The sequence below is a fragment of the Liolophura sinensis genome, chromosome 3, assembly GCF_032854445.1.
Source record: "Liolophura sinensis isolate JHLJ2023 chromosome 3, CUHK_Ljap_v2, whole genome shotgun sequence".
NCBI classification, from domain to species: domain Eukaryota; kingdom Metazoa; phylum Mollusca; class Polyplacophora; order Chitonida; family Chitonidae; genus Liolophura; species Liolophura sinensis.
The window spans coordinates 10,558,532-10,581,648 of record NC_088297.1 but is presented as its reverse complement, the minus strand read 5'-3'; the positions used below and the strand labels follow the sequence as shown (position 1 = coordinate 10,581,648).

Sequence of the window (23,117 nt, the reverse complement as noted above, 5' to 3'; positions counted from 1 at the left end):
GTGATAGAAAAATGATGGTGCTAAATGTTGTGCATTCAACGTAAACACGGATATGGGCCTGCTTAACTGTAACCATAGAAACTGGTAGGTGCAAATATATTCATGGATTTATGTATACTCAGACGTAACCATGGAAACCAGCACGCTCATTCATGAACATGGTGGATTGGGGATGGGTGTGCTCCAAAATATTGAGATGGAATGAAGTCTGAAGTGTTGGCTGGCGACCAACTGGCGACCCACCTGAACCACATTACTGACGACACTTTGGTGCTGTACTATAGAATCCTGTATTGTTCTATAGTGCCTGGCACTGGACTCTACTGCCTGGTACACTACTATTATAACAGTGCCCTGTATTGTTCTATAGTGCCTGGCACTGGAATCTACTGCCCTGTACACTACTATTATAACAGTGCCCTGTAGTGTTCTATAGTGCATAGCACTGGAATCTACTGCCCTGTACACTACTATTATAACAGTGCCCTGTAGTGTTCTATAGTGCCTGGCACTGAACTCTACTGCCCTGTACACTACTATTAGAACAGTACCCTGTAGTGTACAAATGCACGAGAACCCTGAAGCTTGTTATTGTTCTCACAGTCAACAAACCTAACCCTTGTACACTCTAAACATAGGTGTTAATATCTACTTGTGGTTAAGTAAAAGTAGGGCTTGTATAGTTATCTTTATTATTCATTTATTTATTTGTTTATTCAATTGTTTTTTAACACCATATTCAAGAATTTTTCACTTTTACAATGGCTGTTGGTTTAAGGGTGGATAAATGACACTAACTCTATGGCATCCACGACTAATCATACTCACTCCTACATATAGATTACTAAGGTGGTTCTTGTATGTATTGTTTTATGCAGAACTGTGAAATGAACACGGCTAGGCACAACTACACTACTAAAAAACAAATGGCATTTTTCATTTGGCACACGTAAGTGGAAAGGTCTGCCAGCAACCTGCAGATGTTCACGGGTTTCCGAGCCCAGTTTCCTCCCATCATAATGCTGGCCTCCGTCGTATAAGTGAAATATTCTTAAGTACTGCATGAAACACCAATCAAACAAATAAATCATTTGGCACAATGACATGTACACTCTAACGATTCCTCTTTCTACATGCACATGGGACTTCAGCAAGGATTTACAAACAGTTCATTCACCTATGGGGAAGTTTCTCAACATTGCGGATATGTTCAAGATATGAATGATGCATGAATGCGTCATCATTTTATGCATCCTTGTTAAGCAGCATGCATTTTTCCCCAAATGTGACAGTAATTGATTAATTAACAGTAACATGGGGTTACTGACACCATATATTCCCATATCTCGTCACAGAATAACCGAAGCACAGAGGGCTTATCTATCAGCAAATCGCTTCAGCGATGTCATTGTTTTCATAGCTTAAAAAAAAGGAAGATAACATCAGTCAATAGATGAACACAGATTTGGCTGCACGACAAAGGAATATAATATCCCCCCCCCCCCCATCCAGCTGTCCAATGAAAACCGGAGTATTTTATCTGATGTGGAATAATGTTCTTCTGGTATTCTAAAATCTGTGTCAGTGGCACTTAAATATTCAGGTATGTCTTTCATCTTCTCGAGAATGCAAGTGTTGATAAAAGTGAGGACGTAGACAATAAATATACGACCTCAGAAAATCGTTCTGTTTTACTTCTGGACTGAGAATCAAGAAAATAAAGTGCAAAAAAAACGAAATGGTTACATCTCCCATCCAGCCATACTCCTTTTTTCTGCAGCTACAAAGTAGGAGGTACTGCAAACACAAGAAATATACGTGTACGCCTAGCATTCACTCTCAGGTATTAAATACTAACAAAATCCTGTGTGGACATGTAGACAATCAAATTGTGTTAAAATGTCAAACAATACTAAAATGTAACATATTGCCAAAACAAAAATAATAAATTCACTGAGAAAAAAATGACTGTCTTTGTAACTGAGAGCCATATGCAATACTACGGCTGATGCACACAAAGCAGTGCAAGGACGACATGTACACACACATATCCTGATTAAGACTAGACCAACTGAATTTGCCTTAAAGCTTTGCCCTAAAAAAAAAAACCAAAAAAAAAAAAAAAAAAAACGCATTTTAAAGAAACAAATAATGGACATAAAACATCAATTTTGGTGTTGAAGCTCTCAGTTTTCCAATAGGATATCATCCTACCTTCCAAAAACACTAAAAAAATCAGGCATATGAGTGACTTAGGAAAATAGTCATGGACGAAATTTCAAGTGAAATACAGGAAGAAAGATTGATATTTTCTGTTTTTAAGTTTCATGCTCTACTTTACACATACCAAACTACCCTTCACAATCACAAATATGCCCATTCTGAAAATCTCAATGTATACATGTAAGTATGTCCTTAATATCATCTATACTAAGGGGAAATAACTCCTCCTTGCTATCTGGTGACTATTACTTTTACTGCTGCTCAGCACCAAGTGCTGCGAATAAATTGTACACCTTAATAATCAGACGTACAAGACTGATCCCGCATGTGTAGTTACCATGCCAACCGCAAAACGGACTCGTTTTCTGCCCTACACCCATCACAAGTGATGACCATTTGCGAGTTTTGTCGCTATCGATATCTCACGTCGCCGCAAATTGTACCTTCTGTTCATCTCCTCCGCATTGCCGTTGACAACATATTTTGCTGTACGAACTGGTGACCTTTTGGCCTTCTCATGGATTTTCTGTTTGATTTTTGGTACAACCTCCTCTATGAGTTCCTCAAACAACTGCAATAAATCAAAGACATTACCAATATTTTTTTTTAAAAAATCATGGGCTTTTTTTGGTTATTTTAAAAGTGTCAAAATCTGTTCTTGGTTTGTTAAAACCAATTTACAATGAATCTCACTCAACTTTCAAAACCAGCATACATAAATTCAAATCTCAGATGATGTGATTATAATATTTGAATGCCATCCATTGTTCATGGAATTTTTTTTTGAATTAGATACTATTACAGAGTTTGTAATTTTTAACACAATAGGGTAAATGTCAGAAATTATCTTCACTTGAAAAACATCATTCAAGCTAAATCTATCAAAGTGTGCACTAAAGTCTTAACACTTTACCCTGGACAATGAATAAATGAAAAAATTCAAAACCAAAATATCAACACTAAAGGATGGTCAAAAAAGGTTTTGCTTTTTGTAAATTTTACTGACATAAGCAAAAACTTGGGAACGTTAAATTCTCTACATTCACACATGCAAAAGGTCATGAATATTTAATAAGAAAGTATTATTGTGGTCTTTTTTGATTAGACCACAAAATGTGGACTGCAGAATTTTAGTATCCTGCTTCCCTTACCCTGTCAAAAAAAAAATTTAAAAAAAAAGGAATATATGTTCTATTTACTACTACACTGGAATTGTAACACTGAACACTTAAATATTACTTTACATAGCCACTGGTATTCTGCTTGTGTGTGTCTGTGTTTCTTCATGAAGCAAAGACAGAAAATGTCATAGCTAGTACGTTTTGAATAGTGAATGCAGTGGGATATATTGTATGATTTAATTATCACGCATCAGAAATTATTCTCTTATTTTCATTGGACAGCAAATCATGTGGGGGACATGAATATTCCCGTATCCTGCAGCCGATGCCATATGTGTCCCCTGACAAGGTTATCTCCCTTTGACAGTAACGCTCAAATTGGTAGCGGAATTCAAGGGTTACCAAAACACTACATTCTTCCATATTCCATCACCTTGAACCTATGTAACAAACACTATTTGCCGTCTTTCACATTATGGAGTCGCAAACTGTTAATTGGAAATCTAAATTACCATTGCTACGTTACTTTCCAATGCTGACCACTAACCTTCCATTTCTTAGCGATCAGGGCACATAAGTAGATACACACTACACTGCTCAGCATCTGCAAACAGAACACAGACAGCTTCAGTCAGAGGCATTTAGGAGGTGACAGAGGAACACAGGCAGCTTCAGTCAGAGGCATTTAGGAGGTGACAGAAGAACACAGGTAGCTTCAGTCAGAGGCATTTAGGAGGTGACAGAGGAACACAGACAGCTTCAATCAGAGGCATTTAGGAGGTGACAGAAGAACACAGACAGCTTCAGTTAGAGGCATTTAGGAGGTGACAGAGGAACACAGGCAGCTTCAGTCAGAGGCATTTAGGAGGTGACAGAAGAACACGGGTAGCTTCAGTCAGAGGCATTTAGGAGGTGACAGAGGAACACAGGCAGCTTCAGTCAGAGGCATTTAGGAGGTGACAGAAGAAAACGGGTAGCTTCAGTCAGAGGCATTTAGGAGGTGACAGAAGAACATAGGCAGCTTCAGTCAGAGGCATTTAGGAGGTGACAGAAGAACACGGGTAGCTTCAGTCAGAGGCATTTAGGAGGTGACAGAAGAACACAGACAGATTCAATCAGAGGCATTTAGGAGGTGACAGAAGAACACAGGCAGCTTCAGTCAGAGGCATTTAGGAGGTGACAGAAGAACACGGGTAGCTTCAGTCAGAGGCATTTAGGAGGTGACAGAGGAACACAGGCAGCTTCAGTCAGAGGCATTTAGGAGGTGACAGAAGAACACAGACAGATTCAATCAGAGGCATTTAGGAGGTGACAGATGAACACGGGTAGCTTCAGTCAGAGGCATTTAGGAGGTGACAGAAGAACATAGGCAGCTTTATGGATATCAACACCGGAGTTTATTAACTCATGGCCATAACACTGTTTTTAAATCAACTGACGGAGAAACAGGGTAACAAATTAAAACTAAAGCTTCAAAATCATCAAATTTGTGGAAAATGTGGACTATATTAGTGATTTTCCCTTTTGTCAGCTGATGACAAATTTACATGAACAGAAAGTGTTGAAAAACAGGAAAATCAAAAAATACAATTAAGACTGGACAAATCAAAAGGTGGATTTTAGTTTTATTTTTATTTCATTTTGGTACTTTTAACAATCAGTTCCCGTAAACGTGGTAAAACACGAAATAGTATTGGTGTGGCCTTAGCCTGCAACACTTCACTCAGCTGAGTCATCACATTATTTAGTTTTTTATTTGACAAGTATAAAAGCTGTACTCAAGAATATTTCACTTCTACGATGACAGCCAACATTATGGTGGGAGAAAACAGGAAACCGGGCAGAGCCAAGGGAAACCCATGATCATCTGCAGGTGACTGGCAGATCTTCCCACGTACCCAAAGCAAGCATGAGCTGTCCTTGAACCACAGCGACTGCATAAGTGGGAGGCTCCTGGGTCATAACGCCGGGCTGACGTGTTAGCCTCGTCGTCCATGGAGGCTCCCAGTCACAGGACGAGGAGTCATTAGCTGTGCGTACATATAAAGTATCTTGTTGTCCATGCGGCCACTAAAGTATCATGTCAAAGACACCAAACAAGACACCCCACCCAGTCACATTATATGGACACCAGGACAACCAGTCATGTTTCCTTGCTCTAAACTCTCAGTGCTAAATGCCAGGCAAGGCAACAACAAGTGCCATTTTATAAGTATTTGGTATGACCCTACCCAGATTTGATCCCAGCTTTCCGGACTTTGACCCATAGGGTCCCCCGAAATCGATGGTGTACTTACATTAACCCAGAGCCACATGACAATGTACGTAACCTCTGTCTGCTTGAACAACTCTAACCCAAACTTCACACAGATGATGGCTTCTATGATAGATATTGCACTGAAACAGAGAGACAAAGGGATGTTAACGTCAACGACTAGATGTAAGTGTGACAAAGAGACAACTAACACAACGGAAAAAAATAACAATGAACTCAGATTCACAGTAACATCCCACAAATGAATGGCAGATGTGAAAAGATGGAATGTTAAAATTAGACTGACAGACAGAGAGTGAGTGAGTGCTTGGGGTTTAACGCTGTACTTAACAATTTTTCAGTCATGTGACGACGAAGGAATCCTTAGAGTGTATGTAATGTCCTTGTTGCAGGACAGATTTCCACCGCTCTTTTCTCTAGTGCTGCTTCACTCAGACGCCTTAACGAAGTGCATAAAATACAACAATCAATATATGTGTGAAATTATGAATATTTGCATGATTCAATAAATTCATTTTATTTTTTTGACCGGCCCCGATAGCACAGTTGGTAGAGCGTTCGCTTCGGGAGCCGCAGATCCTGGGTCAATCCTGTGTCGAGTCACACCTAAGACTTTAAAAGAGGAAGTTGTAACTTCCTCGCTTGGCGTTCAGCATGAAGGGGATAGTGCAACAACTGGTTGACCTGTATCAGTATAATGGCTCGGGCGGGGCGGAATACTTTCCTTTGGTGAGGCGTCTCAGTGAAGCAGTACTAGATAAAAGAGCGGTGGAAATCCGTCCTGCAACAAGGAGGCACATTACATGCACACTAATTATTCCTTCGTCATCATATGACTGAAAAATTGTTAAGTACGACGTTAACCTAGAAGCACTCATTTTAATTTTTTACAATCTTTAAAACTGAATGAAAGACTAAACATTTTGACCCCTGTATTAAATGGTATCCTGTCCCACAAAGCGCAGTGCACCACCAATGCCATTGGATTAACATTCTGTTCACTGTAATCTTACCAAAACACCCAGCACTGTGTGCCCACTCTCCTACATTGGGGATCTGTCACATAGCCATAATACTGTCTGTAAGAAAAACAGAGAGAGTTACATGAAGGGAGAACATAAAGAAGGAATTTCACACTGCACACGCCTTGCACATTCCTGGCTTTGCTCGTTTAAAACGTTGTGATTTTCATTCTGACTACAGTCATCATTAACACATGCTGCCTTTGTGCAACAAACTGAAAAGTTATGGTCGGTGAATACTAAGATTTAATTCATTGACTTTATTGGTGTTAAAGATCAACTAATATAGGCAATTGACTGATTCAATGAAGTTTAACATCCTACATTCATTAACATTTAACATCCTACATTCTTTAACATTTAACATCCTACATTCTTTAACATTTAACATCCTACATTCATTAACATTTAACATCCTACATTCATTAACATTTAACATCCTACATTCTTTAACATTTAACATCCTACATTCTTTAACATTTAACATCCTGCATTCATTAACATTTAACATCCTGCATTCATTAACATTTAACATCCTACATTCTTTAACATTTAACATCCTACATTCTTTAAAACATCCTCTGTACAAGAGTGATAATGAGAGAAAGAACTAGATTTTTTATTAACACCACTGCAACAAACAAAAAAAAAACAACGAACTGAAACATTAACTGAGGACTGCAGAGAAATGATATTATGATTATCTTTATAAACACCTTTCCATAGACGCAAAATATAAACTTTCCTGGCATATGCTTTTACAAAAGCGTAATTTTCACAAATCTGTTTTTTCACAAACAGACCTAATATATCAGTATCTGTAGATGAGAGAAGAGTGTATGCAGAACTCTGCTGACTGGTTTCACTCACCGTATGGCCGGAGCGGAGGTGCCCGCGATCAGTAAAATACGGATCACATTCAGCGTGTGACTCTCAGGTATAATAAATATGTGCTTCAGGAAAAACGTGTTCAGTTCTGCCAACTGTAAACAGACAAAAACCATACATGTATATGTAAATTTATGCTTACATAAACTAATAACTACAGCAATGTGAAAGAAAGCAGTTGTTTTCCATCACAAACTTTTTTTTTTAAATCTAGCGGATCTCCCTGGTTCACATTTTTAATTTTTTGTGACATTTTAAAAATGCTACTACATTCTAGAAAGAATAAATCCTCTTACTTTTGGACATAAACAAGTTTACAATTTTACAATTAAAAAAAAAACATTTCATGGCACGTCAATCATAAACTCTGCGTGCTTTTGATGTTCACAAGTATGGCATATTGGTTGTGTTGTCTGATTATAAGCATCCAAAAATACCTGCAGGGTACAGTGAATATATCTGCAGGGTACGGTGAATATACCTGTAGGGTACAGTGAATATACCTGCAGTGTACAGTGAATATACCTGCAGGGTACGGTGAATATACCTGTAGGGTACAGTGAATATACCTGCAGTGAACAGTGAATATACCTGCAGGGTACAGTGAATATACCTGCAGTGTATAGTGAATATACCTGCAGGGTACAGTGAATGTACCTGTAGGGTACAGTGAATATACCTGTAGGGTACAGTGAAAATACCTGTAGGGTACAGTGAATATACCTGCAGTGTATAGTGAATATACCTGCAGGGTACAGTGAATGTACCTGTAGGGTACAGTGAATATACCTGTGGGGTACAGTGAACATACCTGTAGGGTACAGTCATTTATTTATTAATTTAACTGTGGTTTACCATCATGATCAAGAATTTTTTATGCACACAATGGTGATCAGTTTTATCTGTATACAGAGGAAAGTTGTGCACCTGGCATAAACCAGCGACCTATGGCAATTTTCCCACGTGTGACGTATACAGACATGAACACTATTATGATGGAAGATAAGTGGTCTTCAACCAATGTTAGAAATGCAAACAGCTACTCCACACAGGCTGCTGTGGGAGTGGGCAAGTCTACAAATTCCCTGTTCCCAGGTCAGCAGTGCACTGTGAAAACATATCCATATAAAACAGATCAATTCACAAGAGGAAAAGCACATGTCAAACAATCTCAGCTAATTAAACCAAGATCGAGCAGTCGCAGGCAAGGTCTATCTAACTGCCGACTTCCATTGAGCCTGTCATCATTTTAGCCTTAGATGCATGTGTAACGTAATACTGTTCAGCCGATAATCAATTGCTGCTCATCTTGTCTGCTTACTCAAGGATTCCTTCGTCGTCATATGACTGTTAAGTTAATTGTTAAGTACGATGTTAAACCCCAAGCACTCACTCACTCACTCACTCTTGTCTGTTTATGACATACACTATAAACAGTAAGGCCTAGGCATAAAAACCTAATCAATTCACAAGAGGTAAAACACCTGTCAAACACCCAAGGCTTATTAAAACCACGACCGCCACACGAATCACTGAGTAAGACGTGTCTAATTGCAGACCATGACTGGTGATCTGCCTATTTACACAGCCCTAGACAATGACAAAAACTTGTCCACCAGAAGCAATCAATTTACACAATCTGCTCTTTGTCGGCTTCTCAGCGTTGCTTCCAGCCACCGGATCAATACGAGGAATCGCTACAAAGTTAGCAAACAAGACAGGTAAAAGTCTTCTTAACCAGGAGATGTCATTATCCCTGCCAATAAAGACAAACTCAGCCTGTATTTCCCCCAGGGGGTATTGATAAGGCTTATTGAGTCAGCACACAAACTTGTGGGGAGTCCTGCCCCCCACAAGAGCTTGTTAAGAGTTAAGGCCATCATGAAAAACATGTTTGTTGAGGGTAACCCTACTGGCCCTACTCTTTGTTGGCATTTTGATAGATTTTCTTCTTTTATATTTCTCTCTCTGTTTCTTTGAATTCCCTATCTCTTTCATTAGCCAAAATCAAAAAAAAAAAACAGTAACAAATTAAATTTTCCCTCCTGCTCTCCCCTATTTTTTTCTGATGAAGCTAAGTGACCCTCAACAAGTGACCCCTCAACACAGAATCAGGTGCTCAACCTTTCGGCAGGTACAGCCTGCTAATTTTAACAACTACATGTAATCACTTTAGCATGACTACTTTAGTTCCTCAACCTTTTCACATATTAAAAAGCAAGTTTCCGTGACATTTTAGGACTTTCTTAGTTTGATTTTGCAGACAAAATTACATCAAATGGGTTGGTCAACTTCAGGGCTTGACAAAACATATAATTTTATCAGTCTACAGAAGAGCATGCCCTCAGAATAAGTTTAAATAAACACCTTGCACAAACCTGTAAACAATGTTTAAGTTGAACTACATAAATGACAGACTATACACTTTTTTTTACTTTACTTCAAAAGTTACAATATTTTTTATGTGGTAGTTTTGTCCAGAACCATACAATAGGCCCCCTGTCAAAGCCCTATTTGGTGCAGGCAGTTATCCTTTTCCTGTTGCTCAATGAGGTCACCGTGAGTTCAAGTCCATGTGGCTTCCTCTCCAGCCATAAGTGGGACGGTCTGCCAGCAACCTGTTGATGGTCGTGGGTTTTCTACCGGGCTCTGCCCAGTCTTCTCCCACCATAATGCTGGCCGCCGTCGTATAAGTGAAAAATTCTTGAGTACGGCGTAAAACTCCACTTAAAGTAATAAATAAAATGTCCTATTGCTTAATGACAGGCTTGTGACAAACATGCAAAAATGGTGACAAATTACAGTTGTTATGAATAAGGTATCACGAAGTCATACAAATCCCCTTGCCGATTGCTGGTCACTAAAATGCAAAACAATACAATACAGATAATATCAGCCAGGCATCGGTTAATGCCATGCAAATAACCAATGAAGAATCGTTGTGGCGTATACATGTGTACTCCATTCCTCAGCCTTTTTTCACATGTTGCAAGGTGTTTATTCAAGTCTATTCTGAAGGCATTATTCTGTGCTGACTGATAAATTTATACTTTTTGTAAAGCCCTGAAAATGACCAATACAAACAAAAAAGCAAATTATTTTTTTTTTTTTTTTTTTTTTGATTGGTGTTTTACGCCGTACTCAAGAATATTTCACTTATACAATGGCAGCCAGCATTATGGTGGGTGGAAACCGGGCAGAGCCCGGGGGAAACCCACGACCATCCACAGGTTGCTGGCAGACCTTCCCACGTACGGCCGGAGAGGAAGGCAGCATGAGCTGGTCTTGAACTCACAGCGACCGCATTGGTGAGAGGCTTTTGGGTCATTACGCTGCGCTAGAGCGCTAGCCGACTGAGCCACGGAGGCCCCAAAAAGCAAATTAAAAATGTGCATAAACTGCACTGAAAGTTGCTCTTTCATATTAGAAAAGGTCGAGGAATTAGGGTAGTATGACTTTTGCATATTACAGCAGAGGTTAAAATCTGACAGAAGTGGAGCTCACCTCAAATTAGCCTTGTGAATCAGACTGATAATAACAGAGATAATTTAAATCCTCCACAAAACATGCAACATAGTGCATGTTTTGGTGTATTAGAGTGAGTGAGTCACTAGGGGTTTAACATCGTACTTAACAATTTTTCAGTCATATGATGACGAAGGAATCCTTAGAGTGTATGTAATGTGCCTCTTTGTTGTAGGGCGAATCCTTAGAGTGTATGTAATGTGCCTCTTTGTTGTAGGGCGGATTTCCACAGCTCTTTTATCTAGTGCTGCTTCACTGAGATGCCTTACCAGAGGCAAGTTAGCCGCACGCCCGAGCCACTATACTGATACGGGTCAACCAGTTGTTGAACTATCCCCTTCATTCTGAATGCCAAGCGAAGAAGTTACCACTTCCTCTTTTAAAGTCTTAGGGGTCACTCGACCCAGGATTGACCCTGGATCTACCGCTCCCGAAGCGGACGCTCTACCAACTGTGCTATCGGGGCCGGTATTGGCGTATTAGAGGAACGTTTTCCAACCTGGACACATTATGGCATGATTTCTGTGAAGTTTACTCACTCCCCATCTGGGCAATACGCCTCAACCTTCTACATGACACGAATTATGTTTTCAAACTGCATCTAAATGTTACACTTTGCTGATCGAATTTGATTAAAGGTAAATTTGATTAAATTTTTACTGTCAAAACCTTGTGGCTATATAACTCTTCGTCACTAGCCACACAACTCTATGTACTTATAGGAGACCTATTACACCTGGTAAGCATGTACACGTACCTTAATCGACTCTCGTTAGAGGACCTGCCGAGATTAAACTTACCTGAAATATGACTACTAGTATTGCAACAGCAACGACACGCATGTAGGAAGAGTTGGGGTCCAACCAGCGAACATGTGTCCAACTGAACGAATACATAAAAAAACAACAAACATTTATGTCAGCTTCTTTCATTTTCACTTTTTCTTTAAGTGTACACATTGTATTTTAATGAACAGCTGCCAATAACTAGATTTAATCTCAACTAGAAGGCATGTTTTGCACGTGAGCTGTCAGTGTCTCTCTTCCAAGCAGGCTGTTTATAAGACAGTTTTAAAAGAAAAAAAAAAAACTAAACCAAATATATGTATCCATCAAGAGTATCCCTCAGAAAGTTTTGTAACAAGCATACATTTTTTTAGCCTTGGTCACGTTGCACGACTGAGATATCGCAGTTCAAAGAAAAAAATTTGCAATCACTTAGAAAATGGAAAGCGCCCCCATCTTATCAGTTTTAACCAATCAGGTGCATGCTATTTCTATAACCCTAAACCACAGCTGTTTCTGCTTACAATCACCCGAACCCTGGTTTGCCAAGAGCTTCTACCTGTATAGATTAGTAAGCACTCACCTGGCAGGTGTGAACTGTAACACAGCTCGTCTGATTTTCCCTGGGGTAGAGTGAATATCTCTAAAACACAAACACAAGACCATGGAATAACATCTTATTTCAAAAGTGCTTTAGAATAACAACTTATGTCTGGGGTCACCGAAACCCATCTGGCTTAAAAGACTTAAATAATGGGGAACTCGAAAACATCTTCATGCAAGCCTGCACCATAGCAGTCAGAAGCTATGAAATCCTTCATTCATTCTTTTATTCTGTCACACTTATCAGTGTATGTCTGCTCGTAAAACACCTAGGTAGTACACAAGCACCGCAGTGTCACAGCACAAAACGATATGTTCTACTGATAACTGGACCCTTTTGTGTAGCCCGTCCATAAATTTCCTATTGGGATAGAGTTGGAACAAAGAATGCCTTTTAATTCAATTATTTATTTATTTGATTGGTGTTTTACGCTGTACTAAAAAATATTTCACTCATACGATGGTGGCCAGCACTGTGGTGGGAGGAAACCCGGCAGAGCCCGAGGGAAACCCACGACCATCCGCAGATTGCTGGAAGACATTCTCATGTACAGCCGGAGAGGAAGCTAGCATGAGTCGCATTGGTAAGAGGCCCAGGGTCATTGCACTGTGCTGTCGTGCTAGCCCCTCAGCCACTGAGGTCCCCAAATGTCTTTTAAGGATCATTCATTCATTTAAATCCTAACACCCACGTCTAAATTGACATCCCCTTCCAACTGCAGTTCATCACCAGTCAAATGCCAAGCCTGTTACACACCCCCACCCACCTTTATACTCTCCCACTAGTTCATCCCCAACCTGTTGTACACCCCCAGCCCCCACCCACCCACCCACCTGACACTCTTCCAGTGGTAGTTCATTCCTAGACACACCAGCTTGTTACACCCCCCACCCCACCCACCTTTATACTCTCCCAGTAATAGTTCACCCCCAACCTGTTGTACACCTTATCTCCAGTTTGTCACAGATATACATCCACAGTCAGATGCCCAGCTTGTTACACATCCCCCACCCACCTTTATACTCTCCCAGTAATAGTTCATCCCCAACCTGTTGTACACCTTATCCCCAGTTTGTCACAGATATACATCCAGTCAGATGCTCAGCTTGTTACACATCCCCCACCCACCTTTATACTCTCCCAGTAATAGTTCATCCCCAACCTGTTGTACACCTTATCTCCAGTTTGTCACAGATATACATCCACAGTCAGATGCTCAGCTTGTTACACATCCCCCACCCACCTTTATACTCTCCCAGTAATAGTTCATCCCCAACCTGTTGTACACCTTATCTCCAGTTTGTCACAGATATACATCCACAGTCAGATGCCCAGCTTGTTACACATCCCCCACCCACCTTTATACTCTCCCAGTAATAGTTCATCCCCAACCTGTTGTACACCTTATCTCCAGTTTGTCACAGATATACATCCACAGTCAGATGCTCAGCTTGTTACACATCCCCCACCCACCTTTATACTCTCCCAGTAATAGTTCACCCCCAACCTGTTGTACACTTTATCTCCAGTTTGTCACAGATATACATCCACAGTCAGATGCCCAGCTTGTTACACATCCCCCACCCACCTTTATACTCTCCCAGTAATAGTTCATCCCCAACCTGTTGTACACCTTATCTCCAGTTTGTCACAGATATACATCCACAGTCAGATGCTCAGCTTGTTACACATCCCCCACCCACCTTTATACTCTCCCAGTAATAGTTCATCCCCAACCTGTTGTACACCTTATCTCCAGTTTGTCACAGATATACATCCACAGTCAGATGCCCAGCTTGTTACACATCCCCCACCCACCTTTATACTCTCCCAGTAATAGTTCACCCCCAACCTGTTGTACACTTTATCTCCAGTTTGTCACAGATATACATCCACAGTCAGATGCCCAGCTTGTTACACATCCCCCACCCACCTTTATACTCTCCCAGTAATAGTTCATCCCCAACCTGTTGTACACCTTATCTCCAGTTTGTCACAGATATACATCCACAGTCAGATGCTCAGCTTGTTACACATCCCCCACCCACCTTTATACTCTCCCAGTAATAGTTCACCCCCAACCTGTTGTACACTTTATCTCCAGTTTGTCACAGATATACATCCACAGTCAGATGCCCAGCTTGTTACACATCCCCCACCCACCTTTATACTCTACCAGTAATAGTTCATCCCCAACCTGTTGTACACCTTATCTCCAGTTTGTCACAGATATACATCCACAGTCAGATGCTCAGCTTGTTACACATCCCCCACCCACCTTTATACTCTCCCGGTAATAGTTCACCCCCAACCTGTTGTACACCTTATCTCCAGTTTGTCACAGATATACATCCACAGTCAGATGCCCAGCTTGTTACACATCCCCCACCCACCTTTATACTCTCCCAGTAATAGTTCATCCCCAACCTGTTGTACACTTTATCTCCAGTTTGTCACAGATATACATCCACAGTCAGATGCTCAGCTTGTTACACATCCCCCACCCACCTTTATACTCTCCCAGTAATAGTTCATCCCCAACCTGTTGTACACCTTATCTCCAGTTTGTCACAGATATACATCCACAGTCAGATGCCCAGCTTGTTACACATCCCCCACCCACCTTTATACTCTCCCAGTAATAGTTCATCCCCAACCTGTTGTACACCTTATCTCCAGTTTGTCACAGATATACATCCACAGTCAGATGCCCAGCTTGTTACACATCCCCCACCCACCTTTATACTCTCCCAGTAATAGTTCATCCCCAACCTGTTGTACACCTTATCTCCAGTTTGTCACAGATATACATCCACAGTCAGATGCCCACCTTGTTACACATCCCCCACCCACCTTTATACTCTCCCAGTAATAGTTCATCCCCAACCTGTTGTACACCTTATCTCCAGTTTGTCACAGATATACATCCAGTCAGATGCTCAGCTTGTTACACACCTCCCACCCACCTTTATACTCTCCCAGTAATAGTTCATCCCCAACCTGTTGTACACCTTATCTCCAGTTTGTCACAGATATACATCCACAGTCAGATGCCCAGCTTGTTACACACACCCCACCAACCCATTGGTAGTTTCTCATCTCCAGTTTTTTGCAGATACATATTCACAGTCAGTTGCCCATCCTGTTACACATCCCCCCACCCACCTGATACTCTCCCAGTGGTAGTTCCTCATCTCCAGTTTGTTACAGATATACATCCCCAGCCAGATGCCCAGCCTGTTACACATCCCCCACCCACCTGATACTCTCCCAGTGGTAGTTCCTCATCTCCAGTTTGTTACAGATATACATCCCCAGCCAGATGCCCAGCCTGTTACACATCCCCCACCCACCTGATACTCTCCCAGTGGTAGTTCCTCATCTCCAGTTTGTTACAGATATACATCCCCAGCCAGATGCCCAGCCTGTTACACATCCCCCACCCACCTGATACTCTCCCAGTGGTAGTTCCTCATCTCCAGTTTGTTACAGATATACATCCCCAGCCAGATGCCCAGCCTGTTACACATCCCCCACCCACCTGATACTCTCCCAGTGGTAGTTCCTCATCTCCAGTTTGTTACAGATATACATCCCCAGCCAGATGCCCAGCCTGTTACACATCCCCCACACACCTGATACTCTCCCAGTGGTAGTTCCTCATCTCCAGTTTGTTACAGATATACATCCCCAGCCAGATGCCCAGTCCGTTACAGATCAACACGTCAAGGACGATCGCATCCCACCAGCACTCTGCGAAGTTTGGCAGTAAATGTGCAAATGCCATCTGTAATCGAAAAGAGAAAACTGAACGTACGTGAATATGAATGATATGAAAGTATGGCAGCTTTTCAAGAGTGTTTCTATCAAATATGCTCAACAGTATTCACATATCCTAATTCCCCAACCTTGTTGCATATGAAAGACAACAATTTATGCACATTTTTGATTTCATTTCGAAAACAAAACTACATTGGTTGGATTGGCCAGTTTCAGGGCTTCAGAAAAAGTATAATTTTATCAGTCAACACAGAAACAATGCCTTCAAAAATGCTTGAAGAAACACAAACACGCAAAAAGTACTTAATGGTTTATCAGCTAAATTTCAGAAATTTGTACCAAAAAAAGTCTTCTTGTTATATGTAGAATAAAATGTGTTCATACCGGACAAAATAGTGCCACAAATTTTACTCACCAATCTCCAGCAGAATATCAACAGTTCAGTTAGTACCTTCGTGCCAAAAACTCACCTCTGTAGCCTCCAACAGAAAATCAATAGTTCAGTTAGTGCAACAGTGCAAAAAACTCACCTCTGTAATCTCCCACATGATACTGATGGTCCAGCAGATGCCATAGTGCCGGATCAGTAGTGCCTTCAGTGCCCAGCCCCAAAAATGTGAGAAGGCAAAGAAATCGAATGATGCCCAGAATCGTGCCAATGTGATGTGAGAACAGTTCACAGCGTATTCCTGAGAAAATAAACACAGTGGTCTGAGTGCCCCTAAATTTATTTGTCATACTCACGAATACAAAACTATGGTCCAATAACCATCCATAGGTTGCTGATGCATAACATAAAGGAAACTGACTGGAACGAAACCACAAAAGTACTGAATATCCATGTAGGTGTTTCACGGGTTTAATCAATTTAATCATGATAATGGTGGTGACCAAGTTTAAGTGTGAAGGAAAGGAAAACAAAAGCAGGACTAAAAATCATCCATCTTTGCAGAGTACATGTAGGTGTTGATATGTACCTATTACTGGGGGTCTTCGTGGCCCACATCTAAATTAATTAATATGTACCTATTACTGGGGGTCTTCGTGGCCCACATCTAGATTAATTAATATGTACCTATTACTGGGGGTCTTCGTGGCCCACATCTAGACTAATTAATATGTACCTATTACTGGGGGTCTTCATGGCCCACATCTAGATTAATTATAACGCTATATTACAGCACTATCCCAAAGAAGCCTCTCACCCATGTGATTGATGTGAGTTCAAGTCCAGCTCATGGTGGCTTCTTTTCTTACGTATGTCGTATGCCAGCAACCTGCAGATGGTCACCATAATGGTGTCTGCCGTTGTACATGTGAAATATTCTTGATTATGCGTAAAACACCAACAAAGTCGATAATTATATGCAGATTATACTTTATCAACGAAATCAAGCTTCAATACCATGCATGTAAATTTCTGAACATCCTGTCGAGCAAACGGGGCTTTGGACTTGCACATGCACCAGGGCTATGTAACTCAGCAGTCTGTTCTACAACCTTACTTACAAGGACACTGGAAACAGAGACTGTATCTAATGGCATGGGATGCAGAAGAATTCCCTGTGCTACAACTCGTACCAATGCATGTATACAAAATTCTGACATTTTCACCAGACGTCCCACACCAGATAAATACCTTCTCGTCTGTGCTGCTATTTCTTAAGTCTGGATATAACCAGCCAATCATCTTCTTAACGTCACTAAAACTTTGAAACAAGATGAACACCAGCAGAAGGAAGTAGAGTACACTGATACCTGACAGAAAATAAATACACACAAATAAGTAAACTATGTAAACTAGTAAATATGTAAAATGTTAAATGCCTATATGACAGTTTAAAACAGAAGCTAAACGTTTTGCACTATACATTCATTACAGGCACTGACAGATACAGCAATCTAATCCATGATGGCCTTTGATAAAGTTAACTCATTAGCTGTTAAATTTGTGACTTTATCGCATGTTCATAGAACAATGGAAATTCACATTAACAAGACGAGAACAACTTAACAATGAGTAACTTGCAGCCCTTAATGGCCCTCATGGAGCCACACTGAAATCCACATCTTCAAAACATGAGCAAACATCTCATAAACTCACCAAACACCATCCTCCATATGGCTGGGTGGGGTCTTGTAAAGGGGCCTGGGAAGAAGAAAAGAAGTTACTACATTCATGATTGCATGTGTAAGCGTCTGCATGATGTGGCATAAATATTGTAACATTTTCTTTGTTTGCAGTACAGTAAAAAGAACGGCACATCAGATGCAGACGTATTTTGAATTTTCCCAATAGTGTGAAATGTGAAAAACTAGCCTATCACACCTTACGACATTATATGTAGCGTTAATAGTTTGTGACACTTCTATTAGATAGATGTACAATGTATGTTTCAGGAAAAGGCTGTTATAGTAAAATCCGAAAAATTCATCACAAAGAAAAAAAAAACACACACACACTGCTTACATGTATGTGTTTTAATTAATGCTATTTTGTGGCTAGATTTCTCACAACATTAGAGTACGTGGGAAGGTCTGCAGGCAACCTGCGGATGGTCGTGGGTTTCCCCCTGGTTTTGGCCAGTTTCCTCCCACCATAATGCTGGCCGCCGTCGTATAAGTGAAATATTCTTGAGCAAGGCGTAAAACACCAATCAAAGAAACAAACATTAGAAGGTTTTTTTGGGGGTTTTTTTTGGGTGCTAAATGTACTAAATTTTAACTGGGAAGAGAATTGGATGCAATTGTAAGCCTACATGTTCCTGACACTTCTTATAGGCCAAAGCCCATGTGTAAAATGTATTTATTTATTTGATAGTTGTTTTATGCCGCACTCATGAATATTTCATTTATACAACGGCAGCCAGCATTATGGTGGGAGAAAAACGGGGAGAGCCCCGAGGAATCCCACGACTATCCGGAGGTTGCTGCCAGACCTTCCCACTTACGGCCAGAGAGGAAGCAAGCATGAGCTGGACTTGAATTCACAGCGGACGCATTGGTGAGAGGGTCCTGGGTCATTACGTTGTGCTAGCGAACTACCCAACTGAGCCACGGAGGCAGATGTAAACTGTATGCCTTAAGTCAATACAATATACGTACAGTACAGTACAGTACAGAACTCCTCTTAGGCCATCAATAAGATCATATATGTTGGGTGTAACCCGACCGACTTTGACAGATTTTTACCTCTCTCAATGATAAATAATCTTCAAAATCACGATCTTTTTCATCAGTCAGAATAAAGCAATAAGGCTTCCCTACTATCCTTCTCTAGTTTTCTCGACGGGGTGAGTTATGCCCAACAAATAATCTTTCAAAGTTGGGCTGAGAGTTGCTTTTCAGGTACGTGCGCACGTATGCCGTACTAGAAAACACTTTTGAAGCATTCAAAAGTCTTTAGCTGGAGAATTAAAATTATACATACGGCCACATGTTTCCTGTTGTTACAAGTCAAACTAAAAGTTCAGTGCACATACACTGTATACCTGCAGGCCTCCTTGTAGATGCATCCCTGGTGTAGTACACCGGTTACAAGGTGTACATAACATCATAAAGATTATCAGAAACAAAACCAAGATGTCTTGTGCATCAAGGGAAGAGCTCATAAGTCGGAACAGCCGATGGGACAAGGTGGTGTGCCGATGTAGGATCCAGCCGTTCGTGTCTAATCTCTAGAAACGGACAGCCGGCTATGTAGGAATAACCAGCAGGTCGGACACATGCATGGGATGTGGCTTGATAGGAGACAAGTCAGTCTCAAACACTTTAGCGTTCTCATACGAGCTAAATCTGAAGCTACGACTCTCTTGTCGAGTCAACAAAGATTTAAGTCTCAGGCATTTTACATGTTCGTCCCAGTAATAAAAAAATATTTAGGTGAAAGGAAAGCATTTGGGGACTGAAACATCCAGACTGAAAGTTTGGTTTTAAATGTTTGTAAGTTGTCATACCTGAACATGGTGTTGGCAGGTGTGCAAATGGATGCATACATACCTGTAGAAATACACCCATCACATTGCAACTATTTTGAAACAATGTATTACTGTAATTGAGACGCCAACATTTCCTGAGAGCTCACAGTCAGGTGTCTGTAATGGACAGCTTGAAGAATTCAACATTGACCAATTATATTATTTATTTTCAGTGACCTGCCCCTTGGGATAATTGCAACTGTATTGTTTTGGAGGGAATAATGACTGATTGGCAGCTCAATGCGAATATATTTGAAAATTTTCCCACACGTTGGCCTGTGCTGAAGAGGTTCGTTTGGGGGGGCCGATGTGGGCTATATCGCAATGCTATCACGCATTCAGATATAACAGATATGAAAAGATAGGGGGTGAGGAAATAGCTGCAAATTTAGACTCATGTTTGAAATGCTTTGAATACTGGGATATATGCTGGGAAGAAAATTTCTTCATAGCTGATAAAACAGTTGTAAACCACTCAGGCTCATGGTACATGTGTGGTGATTCAGTGTAGCACCATCACTTCTTCAAGAATTCAAACTATAAAACCAGCTCGTTGGCCACTGAATTAAATCCTTGGATAGCGTTTTGTTTACTTCATGTGACAGAAACAGGGCGCACATGTAGGCGTATACACTTCTGCATGTATGGAAAGCATCACCTTATTGAGCCTCAATGTTACCTACTGAGGGCGACCAGATTGGGCTGATGGGAACAAAATGTCCGGCTTGCCCAGAATGGGGAGGGAATTATCCTTTGATGTGACTTGTGGTGTTAATTGTTTTCACTGCGAGATCTCCCATACACATACACCTTCACAGTGAATTACTTACAACTTTCAACAAGAGACGGAATTAGTATGTACATACGCAAACCGATTCTATCTTACATCTTAGGCATTTCAGTGAATTAAACCATCACAAAAAAGGTTACCCTGTGTGTGCTTTAGTGATTTCATAACCGCTGAAGGTATCGTAAAATACATCTGCGGTCAGATCGGGTCTGCAGTTGTAGTGGTTGATAGGTCCTTTGATTGTGATTTGCATGCGGTACCAACTCCGCATTTGTTTATACTTGAATACTCAGTCGCTTATATAGACCGATGCCCCAATCTCCACACAATGAATGCTGTTGTAAGATCATTAGAGTTTACACTGATAAGGTGTAATAGTGTCTGAGTGTACTGGTATACAAATGAACGGTGTGAAATTGAATTATATTCCCATGTACCCAGCATAAGCAAATGGTGAGTCCTTCATGTTTGATGCATAAAGCTACAGCACATCCAGAATCTGCACTGTTTTGGAGTCTTACTCTACCGGGCGTTTCGTGTTGTATAAACATTTCAAAATGGTAAATGAAGAGGATCATACACACATGGTTTCATTTTGTGGAAAATCGCCAAATATGTACAACTATGTACACGTAGACAATGTACACAGACTATGTACACGTAGGCCTATAGTATATGGACTGAACAAAGAACTTCAACACTGTTTCAAATACATAATCTTTAAGGCACATTTACTAGGTTTTACAAGCATGGTTTGCTTCCTCAAGAGGCCGATATCACGTTGGCAAGTTGAGGAATTAGTGTATCATCAAGTTACAATTATGGCACATGTATACTTCATTTAATGCACCTGACCTAAAATTTTGTCCACACCTGAATAGTACAATGCGCCCATTTTGCCAGATGTTTTACACAGCTTCTTCAAGCAAATACATGTACCATCTCATGATAAAAAAAACTCACAGATGATCTTCCAGGAGCTGGATTTGAGCATGCAACTTCATAACCTAGTTCAAAGGTTATATATTTGTAGGCATGAACCCATTATACACCTTGGCCAACAATAACCCTCATCTCTTCTTGTGAAAAGTCGACTGGGTGTCAAATGTTTGTGAGTGAGTTATTGAGTCCTTGGGGTTTAACATCGCACTCAACAATTTTTCAGTCATATGATGATGAAGAAATCCTTAAGGTGCATGTAATGTGCCGCCTTGTCGCAGGACGGTTTTCCACTGCTCTTATATCTAGTGCTGCTCCCTCTTTTAAAGTCTTAGGTGTGACTCGACCCAGACTTGACCCTGTATCTACCGCTCCCGACAAATGTTTGCGAGTTAACTTCTTGTTCATATATACATGTACACAACATGTAACTGTGTTGTAATGACAGAAACTAAGAGCTCATATACCAGTCATAGCTAAGTGACATTTTCCCTTTAGCCCAGTTTATAGAGCTGGACTTCAGTCTGGAGATCCAAGTTCAAATCCTGGTGTGACCCACACAGAAAATCTTTCAATCATTATATATACTCACCATTAGGAAAGGCCAGAACGCTGATGATCATGAAGAAGAAGACCACACAACAAACCCCACCCCAGATATTAGCCTCTGAACTGTCATTCTCCCTGTAAACACACCAAATACACAATCATGAAAATAAACAAAATACACACAATGGTAAAAATATGCAATATACACACAAGCATCAAAATACACCCAGCCATGAAAATAAATAAAATACAACATACAAGCATGGAAACACACAAGCTTGAAAACAAACAAAATACAATACATACAAGCATGAAAGCAAACAAAATACCATATGTACAAGTATGAAAACAAACAAAATACAATACGTACAAGCATGAAAAAAAAACAAAATAAATACAATCACGAAAAACAAACAAAATCCACACAAGCCAGAAAACAAACAAAATACACACAAGCAGGAAAACAAACAAAATACATACAAGTAGGAAAACATGAAAACAAACAAAATCCACGCAAGCTTGACAACAAACAAAATACACACAAGCCTGAAAACAAACTACATACATACAAGCATGAAAAACATGCAAAATACACACAAGCATGTAAGCAAACAAAATACATCCAAGCATGAAAACACA

General features: G+C 40.5%; 1 protein-coding gene across 1 annotated transcript in view; it reads right to left on the bottom strand.

Annotated features, from left to right (window-relative positions):
* Positions 1-2,189: 2,189 nt before the first annotated feature.
* Positions 2,190-23,117, bottom strand: part of LOC135463706 (phosphatidylserine synthase 1-like) — a 35,596-nt gene continuing 14,668 nt past the window's right edge. Inside the window, exons 2-13 of the mRNA XM_064741107.1 lie at positions 22,522-22,613; positions 18,328-18,372; positions 17,863-17,981; positions 16,754-16,912; positions 16,079-16,230; positions 12,423-12,482; positions 11,855-11,936; positions 7,512-7,624; positions 6,633-6,698; positions 5,642-5,741; positions 3,892-3,948; positions 2,190-2,794 (exon numbers count right to left, since the gene is read on the bottom strand). Of these exons, the coding sequence (XP_064597177.1) occupies positions 2,603-2,794; positions 3,892-3,948; positions 5,642-5,741; positions 6,633-6,698; positions 7,512-7,624; positions 11,855-11,936; positions 12,423-12,482; positions 16,079-16,230; positions 16,754-16,912; positions 17,863-17,981; positions 18,328-18,372; positions 22,522-22,613 (1,237 nt within the window). The 3' untranslated portion in view covers positions 2,190-2,602. The remainder of the gene's footprint in view (positions 2,795-3,891; positions 3,949-5,641; positions 5,742-6,632; positions 6,699-7,511; positions 7,625-11,854; positions 11,937-12,422; positions 12,483-16,078; positions 16,231-16,753; positions 16,913-17,862; positions 17,982-18,327; positions 18,373-22,521; positions 22,614-23,117) is intronic.